Source organism: Elgaria multicarinata, chromosome 9 (genome assembly GCF_023053635.1).
Source record: "Elgaria multicarinata webbii isolate HBS135686 ecotype San Diego chromosome 9, rElgMul1.1.pri, whole genome shotgun sequence".
NCBI classification, from domain to species: domain Eukaryota; kingdom Metazoa; phylum Chordata; class Lepidosauria; order Squamata; family Anguidae; genus Elgaria; species Elgaria multicarinata.
Window position 1 is genome coordinate 7847705 of NC_086179.1, and position 17024 is coordinate 7864728.

A 17024-nucleotide genomic window follows, 5' to 3' on the forward strand; every position below is an offset into this window, starting at 1 on the left:
TATTATTATTATTATTTATTATTATTATTTCTACCACTACTATTTTTAATAGTAGAACCCTGTGCACATCTGCTCAGAAGTGAACTCCCAGTGAATTCAATAGGATTATTGAATAATCTATTATTATTATTATTATTATTATTATCTATTTATTATTATTATTATTATTTCTACCACTACTGCTATTTTTAATAGTAGAGCCCTGTGCACATCTGCTCAGAAGTGAACTCCCAGTGAATTCAATAGGATTATTGAATAATCTATTAATTATTATTATTATTATTATTATTAATTTATTATTATTATTATTATTATTATATTTCTACCACTACTGCAACTACTATTTTTAATAGTAGAACCCTGTGCACATCTCTTCAGAAGTGAACTCCCAGTGAATTCAATAGGACCTACACTTCGCATGAATAGAATCACAGCCTGATACCAACCACACTAATTACAACAATAATAATAATAATAATAATAATCATGCAAAATCAGGCTAGGATCCTGGAAGGAGGAAACCTGTAAAGCAGTTCTTTGCCTCTACTCTCCCTTAACTAGGGTGACCCTATGAAAAGGAGGACAGGTCTCCTGTATCTTTAACAGTTGCATAGAGAAGGGAATTTCAGAAGGTGTCATTTGTATATAGAGGGAACCTGGTGAATTCCCTCTTCATCGCAACAGTTAAAGCGGCAGGAGCTATACTAGAGTGACCAGGTTTAAAAGAAGGTAGCTTTAACTGTTGTGATGAAGAGGGAATTTCACCAGGTTCTCCATATATACAGATGACACCTGCTGAAATCCCCTTTTCTATGCAACTGTTAAAGATACAGGAGGCCGGCCCTCCTTTCCATAGGGACCCCCTCCCTTAACGCATCTCAAGTTTGGCCCTGAAGCTGCGGCAGAGACCAGCCAACCTCCCGCCCCTCTTCCCAAGCCCCAGTTATAGAGAAACAGTGGGTGGGAGCCAATGCAAACAGGCAGGGGCTCCGGCCAATGGGCGCTCGAGAAACCCTCCAGCCAGTCAGGCAGCCGGTTTGGAGGGCGAGGGCCAATCACGCGTTCGCCGCGGCTTAGCCGGGGTCTCTCTCCTTCGCTCTCGCGCTCGCGCTCGCTCCCCCCCTCCCCCGCGCGTCCCGTCCTCCGAAGCCGTACCTGAGCGGCAGCTTTGCGGGACTTCACTTTCGGCGGCAGCAGCGCGCCGGCGGACAAAGGCAGCTGCGGGCGCGGCGCGCGTGTCCACAGGCAGGGGAGCCCACGCCGACGCCGCCGGCGGAGCTTCGCGCCCGAGGCGCTGGGGGAGGCTCCGGCGAGGCGGCACTGCCGCAGAGGGAGGCAGCGCGGAGCTCTCGCGCCCTTCTCCCGAGCCGGTGGGCAGCGCGCTCGGCCGAAAACGAGGAGGGAGCCCAAGGACCCTTTGGCGGCGGCTCGAGGGGGGCAAAGGCGAGAGGGCTCCGCGGACGCCTGCCTGCCCGCCGGGCGCCCGACAGGGACCGGACCCGGAGCGCTCTGGCTGCGCGCAGAGGGGAGCCGAGGCGAGCGTCCGCGCGCGCCTCTCCCGCCCCGCCATGCGCTCGGCGCTGCAGCTGCGGCGGCGGCTGCTGCTGCTGCTGCTGCTGCTCGGCGCGCTCTCCTGCGGCGGTAAGCGCTTGCGGCGGGTCGCGCGGGGGGCGGAGGAGGGATGGGGGGGCGAGCGGGGCTGGCCAGGGCAGGGGAGAGGGGCTGCTGCGCACCTGCTGTGTCGGAGACCCCCTGCGGGTGCCGGAGGAGGCTTGGGCAGGCTTGACCCCCTCCGAGCTGGACTTGTGGGGCTGGCCCCGCCGGAGGGGTCGGCCAGTTCGCACCGCTGGGGTCTCGGTTCCAGTCCCAACCCGGCTGTAGAAATGTCCCCGGGTCCAGGGCCGGTGTCAGACTATTTTGCACCCTAGGCAAGGCAAGCGACTTGCACACCCACCCACCAAATTGCCAACTTCGATTCAGCTGTTCAAGAAGAGTTTCAGAACTATTACATTTTCCTTTATTACCCTATTTCTTCGATTCTAAGACGCACTTTCCTCCCCCCCCCCCATATAAACATCTCTAAAAATGGGGTGCGTCTTAGAATCGCGGGTGTGTCTTAGGGTTTTTTTTTCTGTTCGTGGTACTGAAATTAGCGTGCGTCTTACGATCGATGGCGTCTTACGATCAAAGAAATATGGTACTTTTTTTTCTTCTTAAAACAGCTAATTTGTATAAAACTGTGACCCTTAAAGGGCAGTGCTGCGCCCCTCGGAGGTCTGCACCCTAGGCGGCTGCCTAGTTGGCCTAATGGTAGCGCCGGCCCTGCCTGGGTCAACTTTCCCCCTGTATATATCTGTAGGTTTGGGGCCAGTGAGTTTCCCAAACCCACTGGCCCCAGGGCAAATCCAAGCGGTGTTATCGTGCAGCGAACAGATCTCGAGAGCAGTCTCAAAGAAGGGTGCTCCTCAGCATGGGCAGTGAGCATCTCCATTCACCCTTGAAGTCACCACAGCTGGCATTAACACATCTGGGATTAGGGTTTGGCATCTGAAGGTGTTTTCCCCGCTGCCTCCTCCTCATGCCTCACTCTCTTAAAAGCAGGACAACCAATAAACTTTTGGCTGTTTCAGAAGGTCCAATTTCCCCATCAGGGATGCTTTCGCTACAGTGGGTTTAGTGCTAGTACTCTTGACTCTTAAATTTGCTTCTTAAAAACACACACGTACCAGAGTTTGCATTTTTACTCACTCCCCCCCCCTAACGACAACTTTCCCCGATACTGTTGCGTTCAGGGGGTTGAATGAAAGGAAAAGGTGTAAAAAATAATTTGGCGAGTTGATACTCGTCGCCTTACGGTTCCTCAGCCCGAGTGCAGATGACATATCTTGGAGACATAATTAACCTTGTGACAGTTTTGCCAAACTTTAAAGAGGTGTGAGATTTCGTACCACCTCTGGTATGAAATCTCCCTGGTTTGCTGCAGCTGTGTGACACAGTATTGAGTGGATGAGGATCTGGGTTGGACTGTGGGAATATGGAACAAGAAAATGATGCTTTCGTCATAAGTTTGCAGGCTGTTATTGCTCTTCCAGGCATGTGGGGCTGCTGCTGTTGGCTTTGGGCACTTGGTGGACCTGTGGTGGTTAGAATGTGGGTCCCTCCACAAACGCTGTATTTCCCTTTTCGTGTCTTCCATGCTTATTTATTTATTTATTACATTTGTATACCGCCCCATAGCCGAAGCTCTCTGGGCAGTTTACGTGATGTCCGTATAGTTTCTGGTTTGTTTTGCAATGTGACTGTGATCGTTTTGCATGTTGGGAGACAGATAGAAGAAACGGGCAAATCATTGTAGGCCAACCGGAGTATGGACGAGGTCCAACCTTGGCAGGCATTTTAAGCCACCCACCACATGCTTAGTTAAGCTGTAAAGTTACATTTCCTTCGTCCTGTTGGTGTCGGGGACGTGGGGAGAGCTTGTATGTGCTGGGATCTGTGGACCGCAGGGCTGGATTTTGAGCTAAAGCTGTCTGACACCTGTTTTCTATGCTGGATTTTGGCCAGCCTGCTACATGCATTTGCATCTCTATCTTGCTATAGACTGAAAAGCCAGTTCACCAGCGTTTAGAGACACTAGGGTGATTAGAAAACAGCTAAATCTAAGGGAGGGTAAGGCAGACAGTGGCTACCTATAAATAGGATATAATTTGAGCCTGTTTTGGAAGGACAAGGCCCTCTCCAGATAATGGTCACCAGCAATAAGTTTTGCTTTCATTTCAGTGGCGTCTTGGAGTGCATTACTCACTCACATATAAGTGAACAGATTACATTTGCTCCATTTTGCAATATTAGTTTTTAATTGCTTTGTAGCCCATTTCACAATGTTGATACTCAGCCTGCAGGCGTGATTTATCCTACGGGATGATGCACGTGCACCCACGTCTCGGCTCGTGGCCGCCCACGATGACTGGCTCACGCGCCATTTGTTGAGCATGCACTGATGTGCGAAATGGTCGGGCAATGTTTATATTCTTTTAAAGTCAGTGCGTGTTGACAGTTTTACAAGTCAAGATGAACTGGTTGTGTCTGTTGGTTTCAGCTGTGGAGTGGACAGCGGAGGAGTTCCCTTGCGATGAGAACTGGCCCAACACTAGCCTGGCACATGCACACACACACACACACACCACTAGCTTCTAAATCTGTGCCTTCCCCAACCTTAGACCCATCAGATGTGCTGGACTCCAGTCCAACACATCTGGTGAGCATCAGGTTGGGGAAAGCTGTGTAAGTGAATGGCTGCCATAGAGCTACTCTTACCATGGGGCCAGACACCTGCCCACCACCTGTGAGAGTAGGTAGCCTGGACTCCACAAATGGAGACATGGGGACGGAACGACTCTCTGTGTGCAGCATACACATGGCACCCCATGGGCCCGCACGACATACAGACTATTTCCACATTTACCTTTCTCTTTGTAATGACAAATGTTTATCTTGTGTGTGTGTGTGTGTGTGTGTGTGTGTGTGTGTGTGTGTGTTCTGACACACTGTAGTGTGTTCAAGGAGTACCAAGATGGGTCTATGCAGGATGGCTGAAGCCACAGGGCTGCCCAAGGGCAAGTGTAGACCTCACCCCAATGGTGTTCCTAAGTTCTCCCATATTTTTTATTTTTATTTTTTATTGCATTTATATCTCGCCTTTTTTCCTCCAAGTAACCCTAGGCGTCGTACCTAATCCTCCTCCTCCGCTCCATTTTATCCTCAAAACAACAACCCTGTGAGGTAGGTTGGGCTGAGAGTCTGTGACTGGCCCAACGTCACCCAGTGAGCTTCCATAATAATAATAATACATTTATTTCTTACCCACCTCTCCATCCTGATTGAGGCAGGAAACAATAATAAGTATAAAATACATAAAATATTGATTAAAAACATAGTATACATTGTTAAAACTTCCTAAAAACATACTAAAAGCACGTGCAGGGATATGACCGAGTGGGGACTAGAACCCGGATCTCCCAACTCCCAGTCCAACACTTTAGCCACTACACCACACTGGCTCTAAGCCGACCTTCACCCCTCTGGGGGAAATGTAAATTACTGCATTTGGGGCCCCTCCTATGAATATTGCTCAGATCTCTTTGGCAGGATCCTACCTCTGGGTGTTACGGGGTTCTGCCTTTTTTCTCCCATCTCACCCCCCCCCCCCCCGTAGCACCCACTGTAAGATGACCAGATGCCATAGATGGTGAGGTCCAGATGGTCCAAAGAGGAAATTTTGGCTGGTGCAGCTTTTCTCTCCCCTGCAGCACTGTAACACGCTGATCTGCTCCTGCCGAAATCCCCCTTTCTGCAAAACTGCTGGAGTCACAGGAGCTGTGTGTCCCTTTTACACCTGGTCACCCTTCCCCAAACATCTGGGATTCCGGGGCCTGGTGGTGGAAGGAGCTGATTTGGATCTGGTTTGAACCTGGGCTCCCCTTGTTTTCGAAATGAATTCCTCTTGCTGTGTATGGCACGAAGAAGAGGCTGCTTCATTGCCCACTCCATCAAGGCATTTATTCATTTTTTGTAGTGGTGGTTATTTTATTGTTAAGGGTGGTTTAGTTTAGGAGCATTCTGTAGCGGACAGCAAGCTGGAGTCAATAACCCAAGGAGGATCTGTGAACATTTTGGCTTAGTTGCCTTTTGCAGGTGTGATGTTAGAATGAATAGCTTGCAGCGGGAATGCGACGCAAGGGTCATAAGCAAGGATATAACCATGTGAGAGCAAAGAGATGGGGAAGTTCTGTGAAATTAGTTATTTTAAAAACCAGCATGGCTTATAGGAGACGTTGAAGACAGAGCTAGCAGCTACGTGATTTTTATTCTAGAGTGGGCACAGGAGGCCCCAACCCAAATTGGGACCCTTTGGGGTTTTTTTTTTAACCCTTTCCCCTTTCTACAGCCCAAATCAGGATGGTGTGTGTGTGGTCCCAGGCCTGCCATTTATTTTGCTAAACAGTGATTTATTTGCTTGATTAAAGTAAGCAGATCACTCTTTGGCAATATGTATTGCAGGTGTACACCACCACCACCCCGATCTGGATCATAGTGGGAAGGAGGGATAAAGCCCCCCCCCCTCTGCACTATAGTCTCAATGCAGGCCGGGGGCCCTGCACTTACTCTAGAGTAAAAAGAAAAAGCTAGCAGCGATACTAAAGGGATGTGTGCTTTGGGAGATAAAATTGTCCTCTGTTAAAGAGCATAAGCATTCAACATGGTTGCCCCACTGCCCCAGTCCTGTGAGATGAACAGCCCCAAATAAATGCTTGCGTTTTTCCTTTCCAGTAGTTTAGCACCTATGTAAAGCTTATTTGTTTAAGAAGCCCTTTGGATATGGGGAGAGAGGAAAGCGATTCATCTAGAGTATTGCGTCCAGTTCTGCGCTCCACAATTCAAGAAGGACGCAGACAAGCTGGAGCATGTTCAGAGGAGGGCAACCAGGATGATCAGGGGTCTGGAAACAAAGCCCTATGAAGAGAGACTGAAAGAACTGGGCATGTTTAGCCTGGAGAAGAGAAGATGGAGGGGAGACATGAGAGCACTCTTCAATACTTAAAAGGTTGTCACGCAGAGGAGGGCCGGGATCTCTTCTCAATCCTCCCGGAGTGCAGGACATAGAATAACGGGCTCAAGATAAAGGAAGCCAGATTCCAGCTGGACATCAGGAAAAACTTCCTGACTGTTAGAGCAGTACGACAATGGAACCAGTTCCCTAGGGAGGTTGTGGGCTCTCCCACACTAGAGGCCTTCAAGAGGCAGCTGGACAACCACCTGTCAGGGATGCTTTAGGGTGGATTCCTGCATTGAGCAGGGGGTTGGACTCGATGGCCTTGTAGGCCCCTTCCAACTCTGCTATTCTATGATTCTATGGCTTATACTGCTGTACTTTTGTTCTGGAGTGTGTGTGTGTGTGTTTAAATTACTTTTTTTAAAAGGGTTTGACATAAATAAAGAATAGTGAGAGTATCGCGTGCGCCCCCCCCCCAAAAAAAAGATGGAAGTAATAAGAAATCCAGGTTGCTTTAGCAGTCCCTGTAAAGAAGCTCAGAAGGTGGGCAGTGGGAGCTAAATGGAACGAGGCTAGGTCACTGCTTTTGTTGTCAAGCCCAGCGTAGAATTGGAGTGTAGCATAAGTCCGGTTCCTGCAGTGTGGTTGCAAAACTTCTCTCTCAGCTGTGCAGAGATCTCCTGCTCACCTTACAGAGCTCCGCCCTTTTGCTCATGCTGCCTCTTAGCCCTGGCACAGACCTCCAAGGACAGGGTGACAGTTCTCTAGAATTCCGCACCGGGGAGGGGGAGGTGTCCTTCCCTGGTCCTGCATTGACCGGGGGATGGACTAGAGAACCGATGAGGGCCCTTCCAATTCCCTTCAAGTGGGGAAGTTGGGGATTGAACAGGGGGCCTTCTGCATCCAAGGCAATGTGTTCTGCCCCCCCTCCCCTGAGCTAACCGCTCCTTGGCCACATGCTCCCTGTGCTCCTGTGCACATACTTCCACCGTACAGTCACTCAAGTATAACTCGATCAGATGCCTGAGATCTGAACCCGCAACAAAAGAGCTTTTCATCTGTTTTTAAGAAACCTGGCTCCCATCAAGCATCTTCTATGAGAATGTGAGGAAGGATGACCTAGTGGCTTGCCACAGGAAGTTTCATTGTTTTCCCTCTTTGCTCCTGTGCATGACCTTCGATGAGTCAGTTCGCTTCTGCGAGGGCTTCGTGCTTTCTCAATGCGTCCAGGGTGCCAGAGACCTCTTGGGAATGTAGAAAGGATCCAGTTTCTATCCAGAGCAGCCCTGCAGTTAACTTTAAAGTTCACACATTGCATTGGACCCGCATCGGGGGAGTGGCAGGCTTGGGACTACTGGCTCCGCCCCATATATGGGCTTGATGTAACCTGTGAAAGAGTCAACCCATGGACAGAGAGGGCGTGCGCAGGCTCAGCATGTGCGATCAGGGAGCCTGAAATCCTGGTGGTCCATAGAGTGCTTCTGCACATATATATTGTGTTCGCCTAGGGTCTTTCATAGGTTATGGCAAATGCACATAGGGCAGAGCCAACAGGTGCAAGCAGGTACAGTCGTCGTCCCCGAAACACACAGAATGTTTTGTGTCAAGTCTGAAGAGTCTTAGACAAGCATAGATGTGGGGAGAGAAAACTGGTGGGGAAGAGAGGTGGTGGTCATGTGGCAGTGAAAGTGTCAGCGAAAGTGTCAGCAAGATTACTGGCTTGCTCAGGTCCGTGAGGGTGACCCTATGGAAAGGAGGACCGGGCTCCTGTATCTAACAGTTGCACAGAAAAAGGAATTTCAGCAGGTGTCATTGGTATGCATGCAGCACCTGGTGAAATTCCCTCTTCATCACAACAGTTAAAGCTGCAGGAGCCCCGCCCTCCTTTGTATCCGATCACTCTAGTATAGCTCCTGCCGCTTTAACTGTTGTAATGAAGAGGGGATTTCACCAGGTGCTGCATGCAAGTTGAATATGAGCCAACGGCGTGATGTGGCTGCAAAAAAAAGCAAATGCTATTTTTGTGATGCATTAATAGAAGTATAGCTTCCAAATCGCACAAGGTACTGGTTCCCCTCTATTTAGCACTGGTTAGGCCTCATCTAGAGTATTGTGTCCAGTTCTGGGCACCACATTTCAAGAAGGATGCAGACAAGCTGGAGGGGGTTCACAGGAGGGCAACGAGGGTGACCAGGGGTCTGGAAACAAAGCCCTATGAGGAGAGACTGAAAGAACTGGGCATGTTTAGCCTGGAGAAGAGAAGATGGAGGGGAGACATGATATCACTCTTCAAATACTTGAAAAGTTGTCATGCAGAGGAGGGTCAGGATCTCTTCTTGATCATCCCAGACTGCAGGGCATGGAATAATGGACTCAAGTTACAGGAAGCCAGATTCCGGCTGGACATCAGGAAAAATTTCCTGATTGTTAGAGCAGTATGGCAATGGAACCAATTACCTAGAGAGGTGGTGGGCTCTCCCACACTAGAGGCCTTCAAGAGGCAGCTGGGCAGCTTTATTTATTTATTTATTTATTTATTACATTTTTATACCGCCCAATAGCCGAAGCTCTCTGGGCGGTTCACAAAAATTAAAACCACAGTAAAACACCCAACAGCTGTCTGTCGGGTATGCTTTAAGGTGGATTCCTGCACTGAGCAGGGGGTTGGACTCGATGGCCTCATAGGCCCCTTCCAACTCTACGATTCTATGTATACAAATGACACCTGCTGAAATTCCCTTTTCTATGCCAGCATTAAAGACACAGGAGCCCTGTCCTCCTTTCCTACGGTCACCCTAGTTAGCATGGAAGTGGAAGAGCTGGCTCAGGGCACAGCAAAGACCCTTGGCGAATGCGGGTGAAGGCAATTGATTGTTGCATCGTAAGTTTCTGGACCGCGTGATTAGGCATAGATTTCAAAGGTCTCCTCCGCGACCTTGATAAAAGTCAGATCGGAAACAAGGAGGCAAAGCAGAAAACAATGAATAATGACTTCGGGCTGCATCTTTGCAAGTTTCGCAACTTTGTTCCCAAAGCTCCCGAGGAGAGGTGAGACGCCTCCGACTTCCCCCACCCCGTCTGGGGCTGCCACCGTCCTCTCTGTCAGGCTCCTGCTTCGGACGGCATCTTGACAGGCGGAAAGTCGAAAAGTGACCACGTCCTCATCGCTGCGTGGGGATAAGCTGGCGCTATTGAATTTCTAGTTTGTTTTTTCGCAGCTGGCACATCTCATAAGGGCCCGTACCAGGGAAAGGGTGGCAGTTGAAGAGGCGTGCCGAGTGCTGCGTTTTTATTGGGGGGGGCGCGGGGGGGGGCAAAGTAAAAGGAAGCCTCCGCCCTCTCTTTTCTGTTGCTTGCTTGTTTTCACAAAGCTGGCCCATCCGTTGACGCCTGCTGAATGCGCTGTAGAGAAGCTACAAGTGGAAGTGATCCAGACAGACAGAAAGATTAATGCAGATCGCCTGGTGTGCATAGTAACTGCTTACGTTAATACGGCATTCTTGTTCTCAGAGGAACCTACAGCCCTTTACCCCAGAGCAAGTAACCGTTCAAAGGTTCTGCCCCCAATATCTTCCCCCGCCACACACACACTCCGCACAGGCACACACGCACACAACTAGTTGGTAATTTAGAGGCGACCCATGTGATCCTGTACAGCAGCCTTCCTCAACCTGGGGCGCTCCAGATGTGTTGGACTGCATCTCCCAGAATGCCCCAGCCAGATGTGTTGGACTGCATCTCCCAGAATGCCCCAGCCAGCTGGCTGGGGCATTCTGGGAGATGCAATCCAACACATCTGGAGCGCCTCAGGTTGAGGAAGGCTGCTGTACAGGATCCTGGATCACCCAGGATTTCCTTTTTAAAATAATAATAAAAAATAATAATTTAGTGATAGAAATCACACACAACATACAACAACCTCCATAATGACAAAAAGAAAGAAGAAAAATTAAAAACCCAATCACACACTCAATATCCTTCTCACTATCTGTTGCAACGTTAAATAATAAATTACATCAGGAATCATCGCCATTTAGGCTATGTAATAGAAGCATCAGGTTTTTAAGTCTGTTTATTTTGTATTTACTGCTTCTTTGATGGCAAATCCATCAATGTATCCTTCCAATTCTTGACATTATATTCTAGCAGGTTATACAAAGAATTTTCTCTATTTATAAATGAAATAAATCGGAACCAGGTTTCTTCAAAATTGTCCATATATATCTTTATCCTTTGCGTATTTTAATTTACTTGTCAGTTTTTCAGCTGGATCCTCTTTTTAATTATCTCAGACGGCATGCTAAGCCATAGTGGTTAAGCATTTTGAGCAAAGCTTTATGACGTAGCGTGTCGTGTGAACCATTCCTAACCATGGTGGCTACATAACCACTGTTTAAAAATGCTCACTAACCATTTGCTGCAAGAGGGTTAGTGGCCTAACCATGGCCATGGCTAGACGGGTCGAAATCCTGGGATCATCCCTGTGCATCCTCATGACGCACGGGGGATCCTGGGAGCAGGGAGGAATGATCCCTCCCTTGCCCCGGGATCTCACCCTCTCCTTTGAGCCCGCTTTTTCCACGGTGTCAGGATGATCCCGAGACCGCGGAACGTGTGTGCGGTTGTCGTAGTTTGTCCTGGTTCCTTGCAGTTCCTCGTGAGGAGCCAGGACCCACGCATGGGGCGCAGAGCTCCTAAGAAGCTCTGCACCCATCGGGGGTGGGGTGCAGGGAGCAGGGGAAATTATTATTTTTTTAAAAAAAGACTTTCCTCCTGTGCACAAGCTTTCGTGCGCTCCTTCTTTAAAACAACAAAAAATGGCGACAATGTCGCGTGCCGCATGTAGACCTGTGCCACGATCTCGTACAACCCCCTGGTCTAGCTGAGGCCCATGACTTAGTGTGTTGTCTGAATAGGCCCTATTATTATTATTATTATTATTATTTATTTATTTATTTATATAGCACCATCAATGTACATGGTCTGGACTGCTGTCTCGGTCATGTAGGTATTTTTCAGCAGCGTTTCTTTAACACACTGGTGAGCATCCTCCGCATATTAATAATAATAATAATAATTTATTTCTTACCCGCCTCTCCGATTGGATTGAGGTGGGGAACAACTACAGGCATAAAATACGTAAAATACAGATTAAAAACATGGCATTCACTGTTTAAAAACATCCTAAAAACATATTTTAGCGGACAACTCTCAACATAGCCAGTACTCGGGGATTATGGAAGTTGTAGTAAAAATATCTAGAGGGCTACAAGTTCCCCGTCCCTGCCTTGTCTACCCATCTCTTACAGTGAGGTTTTCCAAAACAAATTTTTACTTTCAGTGTCTGCTGTGGCTCAGTATTTATTTATTTATTTATTACATTTCTATACCGCCCAATAGCCGGAGCTCTCTGGGCGGTTCACAGTAGCGGCATCATGTCAAAATTAAGCAAGCTGGACTACGATTTGGCAGGATGTCTCAATTGACTGGCAAGCCAGACTCTGAGACCATGGTTTGAAGTGTTTTTTGAAAACCATGGCTTGCCTTAACTACAGCCTGTGTGATGCCATGGGCGAGCCGAAGCTCTCCCCCCAGAGGCTGTTGCATGCTGGAAATGAAAGAACATCCAAAGCTGAGGGGACAACAAATAAAAGCAGACAAGTAGGTTTGGAAGATCAAACCATATCTAAACTAGGTTTAGATATGTTCTAAACCTAGTTCTAAACCCTAGTTCTAAACTGGGGTTGGTCCAAAGTGGCCAACTATCCTTTGGCTTGGTGTCTGGAGAGAGCACAAAGATGGTTCAGAAGTAATGCCAGACCATGGTTCACTGTGATATTTGAACCAACAGTGGCCCGTTCAGAAGACACCTTAAACCATGGCTTTAATCACAGGGATTAGGACTTTTTGCCTTATTCACCTTGATTTAAGGTGTCTTCTGAACAGGACCAGTATCTGATCAACTGTGGTTTTCAAGAGGCCATCAAAGCAGGATCTCAAATAATGGTTTGAAGTTGATTTGAAAATCACAGTTTAGTGTTGCATCTCAACTGACAAACCATGGCTTGGGCTCTTGCTTCGTTCTCTGAGGCCATTGTTTTGCAAGGATTTTCCAGGAAGGTGTGGTAGAGGGAAGAGGGAAACTGTACAAACAATGGTTTGCCTGTACATTTGGAACACCAGCTCATGGTTTGGAGTCGAAGCTGTGATTCGTGCAAGCCATAATTTGTTGTTAACATCTCAACCAACCCATTGGCTCCTGTGTATCTTCTGTGAAACCCCTGTATGTTGTAGAGGATAGCTGTTTAAGGTACAGAGGGTTGCTCCATTTTAAACCACAGTTGGTTTAAGTCATTTACATTAGTGCTGGAAGCTGTATTCCCATGCGGCTAACTTTCCAAGGGTTGCAAGCTACAGGTGAGTGCCCCTTGCAAAAAGTAGGTGTGATCAAATCTAAAGTGGGCAGGGCCACCCACACTCTCTGATATGAAACACACACACCATGTCCAGTCTCACACATGACACACACACATTCATATACACAAAGACCCCCTCCCACTTATGGGGTGCGTGTGCAATTTTCATGGGAGGCTGTAGTGAGAGATGAGAAGAGCCAATTTTATTTATTTATTTATTTTATTTATTATTGCATTTATATCCCACCTTTTTCCCTCCAAGGAACCCAAGGTGGCATACATAATTTTCCTCCTCCTCTCCATTTTATCCTCACAACAACAACCCTGTGAGGTAGGTTGGGCTGAGAGTGTGTGACTGGCCCAAAGTCACCCAGTGGGGTTCCATGGCTGAGTGGAGACTAGAACCCAGATCTCCCGACTCCCAGTCCAACACCTTAGCCACTACACCACACTGGCTCTCAATTTGAGGGGGAGGTCCCTCCTCCTCCTCCAATATCCCCTTCACATGGCAATGGAAGGTTTCTTAAAATCCTAATTGCTGCAGTGGACAATGCAAGGATGAGAGACTTCTCTGCCCATGCTCTAGAGGTTCCCTGTGCGTGTGTTAAATGGAAGCATAGTACCATTGTCATTTCCCTGATTTGATATCCATCAACCATCACCACCTTGGGAAACTGGTATCCTGATGTTTGGACATCAACTTTTTAGATAACTTTTTAGAATCACAGAGATGATGGAATCAGCCCTGGTTAAGCCTCATCTAGAGTATTGCGTCCAGTTCTGGGCTCCACAATTCAAGAAGGACGCAGACAAGCTGGAGCGTGTTCAGAGGAGGCCAACCAGGATGATCAGGGGTCTGGAAACAAAGCCCTCTGAGGAGAGACTGAAAGAACTGGGCACGTTTAGCCTGGAGAAGAGAAGATGGAGGGGAGACATGAGAGCACTCTTCAAATACTTAAAAGGTTGTCACACAGAGGAGGGCCAGGATCTCTTCTCGATCCTCCCAAAGTGCAGGACACGGAATAACGGGCTCAAGTTAAAGGAAGCCAGATTCCAGCTGGACATCAGGAAAATTTCCTGACTACTAGAGCAGTACGACAATGGAATCAGTTACCTAGGGAGGTTGTGGGCTCTCCCACACTAGAGGCCTTCAAGAGGCAGCTGGACAACCATCTGTCAGGGATGCTTTAGGGTGGATTCCTGCATTGAGCAGGGGGTTGGACTCGATGGCCTTGTAGGCCCCTTCCAACTCTGCTATTCTATGATTCTATGGGGGCATTTAGGCTGTTGAGTCGAACCCTCCGCTCAGAGCAGGAATCCATTCTAAAGCATCCCTGAGAGATGGTTGCCCAGTCTTTGCTTGAATATCTCCAGTGACAGAGCCTGCTACCTCCCTAAGCAGTTGGTGCTATTGTCTGACTCTTCTATTAGGACGTTTTTCCTGATCTTCAACTGAAATCTGCTTTCCTGTAACTTAAGCCTGTTACTTTGAGTACTATAGTCTTAGGGCTCATCTACACCAAGCAAGATATTGCACTATAAAAGTGGTATATAAAAGGCAGGAGCCACATGACTGCTTTATAGCGGTATTGAAGTGCACTGACAACTGTTGGGGCCCATTGACATGTACCAATATACCGCCTTCATACCTCTTTCATAGTGTTATATTCTGCTTGGTGTAGATGTGTCAAAGGGCCCCAACAGTTGTCAGGGCACTTCAGTACCACTATAAAGCAGTAGTGTAGATCCTGCAGTGCACTTCAATACCTCTCTAAAGCAGTCGTGTGGCTCCTGCCTTTTATATACCGCTTCCATAGTGGAATATCCTGCTTGGTGTAGATGAGCCCTTAGATCATAAAGGACAGGGAGCAGCCCTCTTCTGGGTGACAGTTCTTTAGGTACTTGAAAAGTCCTATCATAACCCTCCCAAATTCTTCCCTCCTCCAGCATTTCCTTTTGTCCAGTAAATGCTACTGAAATGCCATCTCAGGTTAGAAGAGCCTGCTTGAATCCTGCTGGCATCCTTAACAGCACCTGTCAGCAGTGCAAAGGCACTTTCTATGATGGACATATGCAGTTACTCAGTGCTGAGTTGGACTGATCCATCTTTCTACTCAAACTGGTAGTTTGCATTGCACAGTTTACATCTTTTTTGCCCCTAGCTCTGCTCTCTGTGATCCTTTTATCTGGAGCTAGGTGAGATGGAAGGCTGAACTATGCTTGATGCCTTTTTGCATTTAACCTGTGGGTTTCTAAAAATTCAGATTGCATCAGCGGGCAAGATAATAATTAACGGGATCAGAGCGAGCATGCAGAGGGCATTTAATAGGATCATAGAACAGTAGATTTGGAAGGGGCCTGTAAGGCCATCATGTCCAACCCCCTGCTCAATGCAGGGATCCACCTTAAAGCATACCTGGCAGCTGCCTCTTGAATGCCTCTAGGGTGGGAGAGCCCACGACCTCCCTAGGTCATTGGTTCCATTGTTTCTTCCTTGCTGTGGACCTGAGGGAAATCCCTCTTCTGAAGCTGGTATTTGCTTTGGGGGCAGCTGAGTCTTTTATGACTCAGCTATGAGCCTTCGCTACAGTTAGGCAAACAAGGGAAATGTTTGGCTCCGATTTTATGCCAGCATTTCTTTGATGTGCGTCTAAAGACCCTCCTGTCTTTAATTGTTGCTGAGAGTAATTTTTGATGGTCAAATCAACGTGGAGTTCTAGAACCTTGCAAGAAAAGAAGTGTCTGTGTATTTTTAAAATATCAGAAAGAATCAGGCATTATGGCAACAGCATCTGTTTGCTTAATATTTCCACTTGACTCTAACTGCAAAAGCATGTGTGTGCTTTTGGAAATTTGGGAATCCATAGCAGGAACAGAAATACTCGAAGCATGTAAAATGAGAGGGGAACCTATAGCCCTTGATGTTGTTGGGCTCCAACTCCTATCATCCCCAGACAGCATGGGTAATTGGAGAGAATGATGGGAGCTGTAGTCCAGCAACACTTGGAGGACCACCGGTGCCCCACCCAAACTGCAACAGGTTAGTGCCACTTTTATTGCAACAACCTTCCCTAACTTGGGGTCTTCAGATGTTGTTGGATTAAAACTCCTATCCTCCCTGACCATTGCCCATGGTTGCTGAGGATGATAGGAGTTGTAATCCAACAACATAAGGCGACCCAAGGTTGGGGACCGTTGCACTACATGACAAGGAAAGCTGCCCTGTTGGATTGCTGCCTGCCATGCAGTTATGTTCTGTAGGGTTCCTATTTCTCACCTTGCAGTAAGATTCCTCTGTAAAAATGTCCATGTAAACTCTTTCTCTCTCTCTCTCTCTCTCTCTCTCTCTCTCTCTCTCTCTCTCACACACACACACACACACACACACACACTAGCTTTATTCTTCCTAAAATACTGTGTTCTGGCCAAAAGTTTAGCTTTGAACCAATATGTAAAATTCAGCCTTCCTGCCACACACCCAGCACTTCCTGTCCAAGCATCCTGGATTAGATTTCCCATGCCCATTTGTTCCTCATCCTTCTCGTTGCGTATAGACCTTCCTGTCTCTGTGCCCTTGTGAGATTTCCCAACTCCCTTTTACTCCTTCGCTTTCCCACCTTTCTGTATTCCTCATCCCCTCCTGGCTCTAGGCTCTATTCCTCTAGAAACAGCTCCTTTTTTTTCTTCCCCCAATTATCATTTCTGCCCCACAACAGTTAGAATGTTTATGAACATTCTCTGACATCATGATAGCTCAACCAATGGCGAGGGAGAGCTTGCCACGGAACACAGACTGGTTTTAGACTAGTGTGTCTGCCTCTCTGTCTATTCCCTTTGTCTGCCCATTGCTGGCTTTGGTTTCTTGCTTAACTTTGCAAACTGTAATGCATTTTGGCACTATGAGAAGATGTCCAGCTAGGCTGATGAAAGGCTTAATTAATGAATTCTTCCTCAAGCAGTAGCTCATGGCCCTTGGAGGCATCGTAATGGATGCTTTTAGCGAGGAACAATAATTTGAATGGTACCTTGAAAGCCTCAATTATTGTTTTTGCTCC

At 47.7% G+C, this 17024-nt stretch overlaps 1 protein-coding gene across 1 annotated transcript in view; it reads left to right on the forward strand.

Annotated features, from left to right (window-relative positions):
* The first annotated feature begins 970 nt into the window (after positions 1-970).
* The window catches only part of PODXL (podocalyxin like), an 85108-nt gene continuing 69054 nt past the window's right edge, over positions 971-17024 (forward strand). Inside the window, exons 1-2 of the mRNA XM_063134509.1 lie at positions 971-1061; positions 1150-1641. Of these exons, the coding sequence (XP_062990579.1) occupies positions 971-1061; positions 1150-1641 (583 nt within the window). The remainder of the gene's footprint in view (positions 1062-1149; positions 1642-17024) is intronic.